We start from the raw sequence: 12,424 nt of genomic DNA on the forward strand, positions 1-12,424 counted from the left end.
ACGAAAAATTATAATATAAAGAGTCTACAGTAAGAGTTTTGACTTATGCGTAAGCCTTGTTTTGGCAGTACAACGTTGCTAAGTTTACATTTTTCAGCTTTAAAATACTCCTTTTTTAAAGTTTATCATTCACAAACCGCTATTACTGAAGATCTAACTGCATTTTGGGGCATAGAAACAACAATTAGTGATACTTGTAGGTGCATAATATAATTTATAAAAGGATACGATAATACAGTGTTGCAAAGTTGGCATATTTGAGCTTTAAAACTCTTATATTTTCAGGTATCTTATTTTCTGAGAACGATTCAATTGGATGTTTTATGATATTTTGTGACATTTTATCAAATGTTATTATTATCATCGAATGCATATTTCTATTGAAACATTAATACTGCTAATTCTGTTATTACAACGTTGCTAAGTTGATATAAAAAACCAATAAAAAATGTTCATTTTATCAAGTTTCTTAATTAAAAAACGAACTTAGTGACCGCTAAAAGATACGTTTTTGGGGTTTAGATGCAATTTTATGATAGATTAAGTCTTTTTTAAAAGTTTAACTCAGAATTTAAGTATAGTTTTAACGATACGTAGTTGCAAAGTTTATATATTTGCGCTTTAAAATTGTCTATATTTTTAAGTTCTTTGTTTAAGAAGCTACTTTTGTAGAATTTAATAGTTGAGGCAGAAAATCAACAATTTATGTCATCTGTAGATGAATGTTTGTATTTGAAGAAGAATACTTTGACCGGTGATGATACAGCGTTGCCATGCTTAAATCTTTGAACTCTATATGGATTATGATTTTCTCTTCTTGAACACAACTTCAATGGGTATCTTAACTCGTATAAAGGCAAAATATCAAGGGCTGATGTCAGTCCCAGGTAACGATTGGTTTTGGAAAAAATACTGCTGCCAAGTTTATTCATAATTATTTTCAAACAAGAAATAATAAAATTATTTTAAAATAAAGATGCTTCTACTTTATTTTTTTTATTTTTTTTGGTAATTTTTTTAGTCTTTTGTAATTTTTTTTATATTTATTTATTAATTTTCGTAAAAATATTTTCTTCAGTTGATACATGAGTATAGTCTTGCCTTCATATATATAGCAATTATCTTAACATGTTGCCGATTATTGGAAATGTCCTTATTCTAAACTTATTTTATGATGGAATGTTGAGAGGAACTTAAATAAAATTGGCAACAGTGCCATTTTCATTCCAATTTTCACCTAGAATTGACAAAAGTCCTCCACATTTCTTTGCCGCTTCACAATATTACGCATCGACGATTGCTCTAACTTGGCTTCAATAAAATAACAACAGAAAATAGACATTTTCCCAGATAAAAGTTGAAAACTTTGCAACACTGTATTATCGTATCCTTCTATAAATTATATTATGCATCTACAAGTATCACTAATTGTTGTTTCTATGCCCCAAAATGCAGTTAGATCTTCAGTAATAGCGGTTTGTGAATGATAAATTTAAAAAAGGAGTATTTTAAAGCTGCAAAATGTAAACTTTGCAACGTTGTACTGCCAAAATAAGGCTTACGCATAAGTCAAAACTCTTACTGGAGACTCTTTATATTATAATTTTTCGTGTACGCTTCGTGTAAGTATTGTAAAGTCTTTTTTGAAGTTGGTTTTTGGAAGAAAATCCATAAAAATATGAGAATTTTAAAGCTCAATTATGCCAACTTTGCAACGCTGTATCTCGGAAACTAGACGTATACTCAAGCTAAAATTTTTACTGGAGGCTTACCTTATCATAAGGTTTCATTTAAGCCACATACGAACAAAATCCCGGGTTCCCGAAAAGGGGCCATTTTTAGGGAGGCTCTTTAACAGTTGTTATGAGTGAAATTTTCAATGACCGAGGCGGTCGTTCTCCAAAACGTCGTCGCGTTTTCCAGAATTCTTTGCATGTTCGTTTAGTGAAGCAAGAACTTAACTCTGTTATTAGTATAGAAAATCAAAGTTTCATTTCTTCATTTTGGAAGTATAAAATTGATGATCGGAACTTTGATGAAAATTTTGTTACCAAATTTTCAGTCGGTTCAATGAATATAATTTGTCATCATTGTGATGCTCGCCATTTTCAGGGTGAAAAGTCCAATGGTCATTTTAATAACTGCTGCCAAAATGGCTTAATTTCTTTACCGAGTATTCGGACAAATACCGATTTGAAATCATTATTTTTATATTCTCCAAATTTCATGAAGCATATCAGAAATTATAATAGTGCTGTTGCTTTTGCCTCTTTCTCTGCAAATCGAATTGATATTCCGGGTGATGGACCTTATTGCTTTAAAGTTCAAGGATCCATATATAGGTAAGTTTATTACCGGAACCAGAATGCAGACTGACATGGAAAAAACGAAGAAGAAAAAGCGGAAAAATTAGATGAAGTTAAAACAGGAGCAGAAAAAGAAGAAGAACCAGAAGGAACAGCTACTGAAGAAGAAAAAGAAGAAGCAAAAAAAGAAAAGACAAAAGGAGGAAAGAAGAAGAGCAAAGTTGTAGGAAATATAGGAAGAAAAGCAGGACAGAAATGGCAAAAGAAGAATCAACAATTTAATCGAAAAAAAAGCAAAGTATTTAAAAAATAAAAAAAGATCTTCTTTAAAATTAGTTTGAAAACAAATGTAAAACCTAAAAAATAATTTTGTATGAAGATTAAAACAAAATTTTAGTTTAAAGTTTACTAAATAAAATTACAATTTTTGAAAACATTTGTTATATTTATTCTCTCAAAAAAATAATTAGACCCGATTCAAAGACAAAACAGAAAATTAAATGAAAATAAATAAAAAAAAAAAAAAAAAAAACATGTGAAAGTGAAAAGTTTACAGGAAAAATAAGGGGCTGCGAAGCAGCCCCATAAGCCCCTAGTTTTTTTTAAACAGGATGAAACCTCAGAACCAATTTTTTAAAGCTTCCCTCCTCCTTAGATACCATGTCGACGGTGAAACTACCATACCTTACATCTCATTTGCGGTGTTTAAAAATCTTCACTCCCATTTTATTTTTGTGAAGGAAAACAAACCAATATCATTCCTTAAAGTTTTCATAGATTTTTCTTCTCACAGAGAGGAAAAATATCGTAAGTTCTTAAGAATTGAGGTTGAATAGTTTTCCATTTAAAAAATAAATCATAACAGGAAGTCTGCAACGTCGCAAACCGAGATACGTAGTCTGGTAGTTTCACCAATGATGTATGATTTCAGCTTAAAACTTATCATGGTGACATTAATAAATTTCTCCTATACTTTATTGCTGCAAGATGTACCAACCAACAGATATAGTGATATTAGAAATCGACGGTGAAACTCTTACACCACAAATCTTGTTTCCTTTGTTTTAAAATCTCTGCTGGATTATATTATTAAAGGAGAACAGTACCACATCATTCCTTGAAGTTTTCACAGAATTTGCCTCTCATCGAAAAACATGAAGAACGTTTATTAAAATTGATGTCGAGTGGTTTTCCATTTTTAAAATAAAGTAGGTAGGTACCTATGATAGGAAATCTGAAACGTTGTAAACCAAGATTCAAGGTTTGGTAGTTTTATGATCGAAGTTTTTAAAGGATATGACCAACAAGAAAGGAAAGAAAAACATAAAGTTTCAGAAATTATCCCTGATAGACTTTACTTTCACCTTGAAAAAAAGAAAAGGTGGGAAAAAGAGCCTTCAATGGGGCAAATCAAAGGGTTTATCAAGTTCTGGTATAGCAAGATGTAATTCCCTTGAGAGCTAATTAGGTAAGTCCTATTGCATCAAGGAGGTGCAGACTGCAGAGAGTTCCAACGAGTCCTGTTCCAAACGGAATTAGCCCTCCCCCATTTCTATACCAAATTATGAATTATATAGGTGCTTGTCTCCTCAGGACCGAAAAAAATAAAAAAAAAACTCTCCTTTCTCTCAGACATTATAATGTTCCATCCAAAAACTTCGGATAAGCAAAAATATCATGAAAATTTGACAACATTCTTCCACCTATTCCTGCCCTTATAAACTTCTTATATTAAGCACCTACCCACACGCACCCACGCCAATCCCATGGTCGGGAAGTTACTCTTTTGACGCAAATTTTGCGGTAAGTATCTACTATAACTTTAAGAGAATCTTTTTTAACGTAAGTTATCTATGAACGAGAGAAAAAGAAGAAAAAACATTTGGGGTCCGCCCCCCGTCCCCAAGGGGGTCCACCCCCCACAATTTTCAGGGGAGGGGGGGCGCAAAAGTAGCTCCTACTGACTTAGGACTGTTCCCCAAGTTTCTAATATCTTTCCGTCAATTAGGTCAAAAGTTAGACTGGGAAAAGGGATTTTATGGACACCCTGTAAAATGCGAACACGAGGTGTCATCCATGTTGCATACGCTTGTATTAGAAGGCGATTCATCCACCGGGCAATGAAATTCACCTTCTTTTTTAGAAGTGTTAAGGTATTCAAGAAAGTATGAAGTAGTAGTAGTAACCCACTTTTTGTGGTACGGGTCGTATCAGTCTTTCAATTTTATGCTATGCAACAATTCTGAGTCTGTCATGCCGTTTAATAGTATTGTAATTAATAAAACACGATGACTGGTCAAGTTGTAGGATCAACAGAAGCTTCCAGTGCATGAATTGAAGTGCACAGTTCAATATGATTATTCGCTAAGCCTTAAATCGATCAAACTTTCCAAATAAGAGGCTCAATACCTTAATTCAAAATTCACATTTCTCGAGGTAACAGTGTCAATTCCTATTTCGCAAAACACATAACTCGATTTTTCCTCCGTATTTCATCACTGTTGCGACTATTTTCAAAAATGCTCATGACGTAGTGAAAAGCATCTTATCATCTTTATCTCCAAGAATTATTACCTTTTAATTATCAAAAATAAGGAACGCAGACAGTTTTTTTGCTCTCCTGAAAAATCAGGTTTCCCGAGATACGTGGTTTGGTAGTTTCACCATCGATATGTCTTCTATTTCAGAGCAGCCACTGTTAGTAAAAATATCCGGAAATATTACGAAAATCGGTCATGAATCTGAAAATTCCTAGTGTGTCAAGCATTCTTCAACTATTTGCAGTTTAGCACATGGAAAAGTGAAACATTTTTTTCCGTTCATTACTTATGTTGGTTTTTATAATTAGACAATTATCGATTCGTTCAGGTAAAAAATCAGGAAAATCCAAAATGTAATTTCGGCAGATCCATTGTTTTTCAAAATGTTTTAAAGTCTCACAAAACGTTGATCTTCTGATAAATCTTCAGGAAATTGTCATACTTAATTTAAATACTTCTTTTATTACACAGTTTTTTAACGAATCTCTAGGATTTTCGGTGTTCTATAAAACCTGAAAAGTCTAAGACTTCAGCAAGTAGAGCATCAGCTCTGGAACTGCAGCCGGTATTAGTTTAACAGAGCAGGGACAACTTTTAAGTGCCTTTTTCTATAATTTAAATCTAAGTGGAATTTTCATGCAAAATTTAACAGCAGTCAGCACAATTCAAAGGAAAAAATCTAAGAGGTAGTTTTGTCCAAAGATCAGGGAAAAGCAGGGAATCACAAATTCTGGAGTCAGGAAAAAGCCAAAAAAGTCAGAAAAATGAAGCAGTTATGAGATCCATTTCCACAAAAGCATTGAGCTTCGATTTTTAATCTACAATTTTGTGAGAGTTTATAGATGTTTTTATTGACACCCAAACTATGTTGACAAATCTCCTGCTCTTCTCCAGCTCGTTTTATTTATTTATTTATTTTTTAAAAAAAGTAATTTTTCCCGATTACTCTGTTCATTGAAAAACTTTGGCGATTTTAAAGAAAATCACATTCATAAGTTTTCACCAGTTTTCAAATATTGTCTCAATTTATTGTTCAAGTCAGACACATTAAAGTTTCCCTGAGCAATCCGTAATTGTTTGTTCTTAGGCCCGATTACCTATTTCATTTTATTATGCTCCACCTCTTTTTTTCCCTGATTATATTGGCCCATTACGAAAAGCGGTTACCTACAATGAGATTACAAACTTGATGATTGGTGTGTGTTTCCTGAAAGAATCATCAAACAAAGTTTTACAGGTACAAAATACATTTGTATCCCTCGAACAGTCGAATCAACCATTATAAAAACGCAGTCTATCTCCTATTTCTTCAAAACTGTTCCACGCACCTATTTTAACGTCGAATCTGGAAATCATCAACTCATCGGAGTTTGACCTTTGAGAACTTAAAAACACTTTTGAGCAGATGAAAAAATGAAAATTAGTAAATTCCTTTATAGTTGTAAAGAAACGTTTAGGTTAAAAGTCAGGTTGTTTTTTATACAGCTGATTTTACCATCTAATTTTGAACTTGAACTATTGGCTTGAAATAAAATATTTTACAGCAGATGTTCAATCATTGAAGATGAGTGATGTGCCTCTCATTTAGTTTTCTCAAGAATTAAACGCGGTGCATTTGACTTTTTCCGAAAACGATTGTATCATCAAAGTTTGGCTGCAATCATGTCCGTCTGTAACAGTGTTCTGTCATGTAAAGTTCATTTTTGCCACTGCTGAACTCACAAGATTTCTTTACAAGTTTAACGAATGCATTGAGTGCATCCACAAATAATATTCAGTATTATGCAGTTTTTTCAAGCATTTTTCCCGCATTTTCACTCGGCTATTTATTATGAAGCCTACATCAACAAAACCCTCCAATTTTACTGTAATCAGGGGCCAATAATCTTATGTGAAAACATGTTCATACCAACCTGATAAACATTCCTGTCTTAATCTAATTATAAGTTACCCTGATTTTTGAAAAAAACATCAGCAAAGGTTGCCAATTCTTTTCTACGGTGAACGGTAGAAATAATCCGACAAAAATTGATTCATAACTTTTCATCACCTAAGCACAAGATTATTTGGTTATTGAGATAATAAAGAAGAATGAAATGGTACGTTGATCAATTTTTTTCCTGAAAAATCTATGTTGTATGTAAAGTTCTCCTCTGTAAATTCCCAGCATATTTCCATATTCGACTCTCTAGGTTGTATCCCTTTTCATGTCCTCACAATGTCAATAAACATAAATTGAGTAATTTTTGAACCCCTTTTTTAGAGGCTGCCGAGCATCCTGTCAATGAGGAATTTTCAATAATGACATGGATCACTTGATGATGGACGGACACAATCTTCTGTCCCCGCCTCTTCCAACACCACCACCAACCCTTCCGCCTATGGACCTTCCCATGAATGATTCGCCTGAAAGTTAAATAAATTCTCAAAAAGAAACTGAGAAAGAACGCGAGTGTCGGCAGAAGTAAGTATAAAACGCTATAAAATCTCCGCCTCTATGTTATTTGTTTAAAGGAGAACAAATTGACATCATTCCTTGAAGTTTATGCAGAATTTTCTTCGCACAGAAAAGAAAAATCACGGCAGTTTTAAAGAATTGCTGTCGAGTAGTTTTCCGATTAAAAAATAAAGTATGACAAGAAGTCTGCAACGTTGCAAACGGAGTTATGTGATTGTCGACTCACACTGTCGATATGAACTTTCAGGCATGGGCAAACTTTCTTCGATAAAACATGAATTATTGGAAAAGCTGTATTTATTTTTCTTCCAGTTTTTCAGACAATTATGTTCGCAAGTGAATCCAAAATATCTGAAACACCAAGGAAAAATATGCATAGTTTTCTACCTAAATAATGTTTTTATTGGAAGAAATTTAGCAGCATTTGAATGTTCTTGTGACGATTTTCCATAGTACGTCACAAGAAAATAGAATGGTTTGACTTTGACTGGAGAAACTGAAGAAGAATATTTTTGTAAACAGTTAGGTATATTTTTCCTAAAATTTGAGGATTTTTTATGGCGAACATGCTTTTTATTCTATTAATTTTGCTCTATTTCCCTCTGGTCAAAAAAAATTTTTTTTTGCTACCTAATGAAGCTTTTCCTCTGTCTTTTGATTTTTGTAATTTTCTTCATAAAAACTTTGTATAATTATTAGTAATCTCCATAATATGCATGGTTTTCTTAATGAGATCAAGCATTTCTTGAAAATGAAGATCAAAACACCCAGCTGTATTATAAGCGTAAAAATGTCATTTTTATCTTACAGTGATGAGTTTTTTTTAAAGGATAATTTCTTTGAAAAAGTTAGCAACACTTGTCATGATTAATATTTTTTCAGTAATGGATAAATATTTTTTTCAGTAATGGATAAATATTTCTTTCGCTGATTTTACTGTAGACTTTTTTCCTTTTGAAAAACTACAGCCATTTCAGGCGTGCACCTATTGTTAGGTTTTTAAACAAAAGATGAAATCAAAAACATAATTTCGAATTATTTTCATTTTTTGCTTTTTAACATGACAATGTGCCCAAGGTCAAAATAGCTGCAGTTATTTTTCAGGAAAAAATTCTTCTGTAAAATCAGAAAGAATTTATCCATTTCTAAAACAACAGTGCCGGTAAATTTGAACAAAACTTCATTTTTTTCCCCTCAAATCCTTGTTTAATCAGTTCTTCATTTAATCTCTTTTCAGAATTCAAAAAAATTCAGAGCGAGAAGACATTGTGTCTCTAGATAAAGTTATAGCAAAAGCAAGGGAACCCATCCCTTTGGACAAAGGCAATCCGAATTGGCCTTTGGTAAAACGAAGAGTATACATGTTGTATACAAGTGATTTGTCTTGTTTGGTTAGTACTACTTTTCTGAATTTCTTCTCCATTTTCCTCTCTCTGACTTGTTCTGCGTTAATTGTAATAAATATAGGACTGTGATGTACATGACTTGAGTGCCTTCTTCATAGCTTGTAAAGGCCATTTTTTAGGAGCGAAATATAACATGTAAACTTGGGTTTGGTTCATCTGTGGATTGACTGATGTAATTTGACGGAGGACCATGTTGTTTTGTATTGATTTGAGGATATGAAGCAACGCATTTCGTAACACGGTATTACTAGTTTTATTGAAATAAGACATGGAGTTTTGGACTGAGGCTGTTTACATTCTCGAGGCCTAGATACGAACTGAACTGGTAAGAGCAACAACGGTGAAGCCACCGCGGGGAAAAATGCAAGTATGTGCGCCTTGCACTTTTCAGTGCATTGTTGCCGATTTACGGCTGAAATTACTTATATTACAACACCCCCCCATAATGAAGGCGTATAATCGTTTCGTAAAATTTTAAAATTATAACCAATCCCAGTCTCCTTACGAGAGACTCCCTACAGTCTCCTTACGAGAGACTCCCTAGCCTCGTCTTACAAAAATGTTTTTGTTAAGTTTAGTTATTTTTTCTTAATCTAGTTACATCAAAAAAAATTATTTTTGTTTTCTTGAATCTTAATGCAAATTTACAACAGAAGTTTAATTATTACTTTCTTTCAAACAAAATTATCAGGTTAGTATTTTGTTTAGGCAAAACATATGCTTCGCTGGTGTCAGTGGTTTTGTTAGCATATCTGCCACCATTTCCTCTGTTGGCAGATACTCTAACGATAAAACTTTTTCTTGGATTAAATCTCTCAGGAAATGATGTCTGACAGCAATGTGTTTCGTCCTACTATGGAATTTCGGATTTTTGTGGAGTTTAATTTCACTTTGATTGTCATTAATCAGTTTTAGATTGAATTTTTCGTTAAAAATTTCAGTGAAAAGATTTGTTAGAAACAACCCTTCCTTGCCACTTTCGGATACGGCGTAATATTCTGACTCTGTTGATGATAAAGCAACAGTTTTCTGTTTTCTCGCTTCCCATGAAACAGTATTATTGTTAATTTTATACACATATCCAGTATAAGATTTACCATCCTCAAGATTTCCTGCCCAATCGGCATCAATAAATCCTGTGAAAACAATTACATCTGAATTTTCTGATTTCTTGTAAAGCAACCCTTTCTCTTTTGTACCTTTGAGGTACCGCAATACACGCTTAGCTTGTTGCCACATTTCATTCGTTGGGTTCTTATTAAATTGGCTAAGGTAGCTAATTGCATACGAAATGTCAGGTCTTGTGCAGACCGATAGGTACATCAAGCTCCCAATTAGTTGCTGGTATGGAATATCAGTGTTTATTTCTCCCTTTTTATTTTTGTCTTCATTCTCATCCTCTTTACCCTTTTTTATAATTGGTGTTCCCACGGGTTTACAGTCTTCCATGTGAAAACGTCTCAATATCTGATTGATGTAAATTTCCTGGTCAAATTTAACCTCACCCTTTTTTTCATCTACGTGGACGTTCATCCCAAGTATTTGTTTTGGTTTCCCCAGATCTTTTATTTTAAATGCGTCCATTAACCCCTTTTTGACCTTATCTTTCATTGCATGATCTGAATAGAATAAGAAAAAATCGTCAACATAAATGGCAAGAATAAAAATGCCGTTTTTTGATCGCGAAAAATAGACGCAGGGTTCTAGCCGCGATTTTTGTAACCCAAGGGATGTGATAACTTCATTGGCTCTCTTGTTCCAGGCATGAGAGGCCTGTTTAAGGCCATATATCGCCTTTTTTAGTAAACACACTTTGTGTTTTTGACTTTTATCTTCAAAGCTTTCGGGTTGATACATATAAATCTCCTCTTCAATTTCTCCATTAAGAAAAGCTGTATCAACATCGAGATGTTCTAATTTTAAATTGAATTCCACCGCTAAGGCAAATAGCATTCTCAAAGTCGAATGTCTTACGACCGGGGAAAAAGTTTCATGATAATTTACCCCTTCTATTTGTGAGTATCCTTTAGCAACCAATCGACATTTATAGCGACTTATCTCACCATTCGGACCTCTTTTTATTTTAAACACCCATTTATTCCTGACTATTGGTTTATTAGAGGGAGGATCAACTAGAACCCAGGTCTTATTTTTAATTAATGATTGATACTCATCTGACATCGCCTTAGTCCACTCAGTTGCATTTTCCGAGTTCATTGCCTCATGCACTGTCACAGGTTCGGCGTCAGCAAAAACAGAGGCGTACTGCGCGTACAATGCTCGATTCTCCGGGTCTGGATATCTGCATACCGGGGCTCTGTCTCGGTCCGGGTATCGTTTTCCATCATGGTCAATTTCCAGCACCGTTTGGTTGGTTTCTTCATCACTTGGCTCCCATAAGCTAGCATTTGAATCGTCAGCAGTTGACTCTTCTGATTCTGTCGTATCTTCTTCACCTCCTTTATCTTGCGTCTTCTTTCTTCTGTCTTCTTCTTCTTCTTGGCTGTCTGCTTCCGGCCGTATGGCATTTGTTGGTTCATGGTCTAGCAAAATCCGCACTTCGTTGTCTGCGTTGTTGAGAAGTTTAATCGTTTCATTTTCTCGAAAAATGACGTCACGCGAGATGATCATTCGCGAATCAATTGGATCGAAAAGTCTATATCCATGTTCCGCGTATCCCACGAAAATATACTCTTTGCTTCGACTGTCTAGTTTTTTAAGATATGTAGTAGTTTTAGCAAAGACTCGCGAACCGAACACTCTGAGATTTTTTAAATCTGGTGTTTTGCCGTGCCAGATTTCGTATGGGGTTTTTTCGGAGCCGCTTTTTGGGGATCTGTTCACGAGATAGGCAGCTACACGGGCAGCTTCGCCCCACATTTCTTTATTCAATTTCGAATTGAAGAGCATAGCACGCACTTTTTCAACCAACGTGCGGTTAAGGCGTTCGCTTTCGCCATTAAGTGAGGGCGTATTTGCTGGTGTATAACCCAATTCGATTCCTTTAGTTTGGCACCAGTCTTTCATTTCAGTGGAGCTGTATTCCCCACCGTTGTCAAGTCGTAATTTACCGACTCGTAAGTTATGCTTCCGCTCCGCAAACGCTACATACGTTTTTATAGTATCGAAAACTTCGCTCTTATTCTTAAGCAAATACAGGCACGTAAAACCGCTAAAGTCGTCGCGAAAAGTCACAAAATATTCTTCGTCGTTGCTCCATGCTGGTGGGCTTATTTTTCCGCAGACGTCCGTGTGAATAATTTCAAGTAGGCGTGTTGCTGGTGTCCGCATCTTCCCGAATGAGGCGCGCGTTTGTTTGGCTTTAGGACAAACGTCACAAATTAATTTTAATTTATTAAACTGATTTTTAGAAAAATGCAAACCCTCCGACATTGTTGTTAGTTTTTTAATATTTTCGATGCTTAGGTGTCCTAGTCTCCGATGCCATAGCGTCAAATCTTCAGTTTTTGACACGAAGAAAGCTGTGTTTTGCAAGACACTTTTAAGAGTGACAACGAACAAGCCATTTTTATCGCGTTTTCCGTGCATAACAGGGTAATTATTCATTAATACGACTATTCCTTTTTCTGAAAAGTTTACCGTTCCTCCGTTTTTAATAATGCAGTTTATCGATATCAAATTAGTACAAATATCGGGCGAGTATAAGACATCATTGAGCTCACACTTGTCTGTTATTACCTTTCCCATCGCTTC

At 34.4% G+C, this 12,424-nt stretch overlaps 1 protein-coding gene across 3 annotated transcripts in view; it reads left to right on the forward strand.

Annotated features, from left to right (window-relative positions):
• Positions 1-12,424, forward strand: part of LOC109030054 (uncharacterized) — a 78,641-nt gene that overhangs the window by 17,541 nt on the left and 48,676 nt on the right. For all 3 annotated transcript variants that reach the window (XR_011900296.1, XR_011900295.1, XM_072302840.1), the window contains exons 6-7: positions 7,110-7,310; positions 8,542-8,695. Coding sequence is in view for 1 of the 3 variants with exons in the window: in XM_072302840.1 (XP_072158941.1) it covers positions 8,666-8,695 (30 nt within the window). In the remaining 2 variants the exon portion in view is untranslated. The remainder of the gene's footprint in view (positions 1-7,109; positions 7,311-8,541; positions 8,696-12,424) is intronic.

The sequence above is a fragment of the Bemisia tabaci genome, chromosome 7 (assembly GCF_918797505.1).
Source record: "Bemisia tabaci chromosome 7, PGI_BMITA_v3".
Taxonomy (NCBI): Eukaryota; Metazoa; Arthropoda; class Insecta; order Hemiptera; family Aleyrodidae; genus Bemisia; species Bemisia tabaci.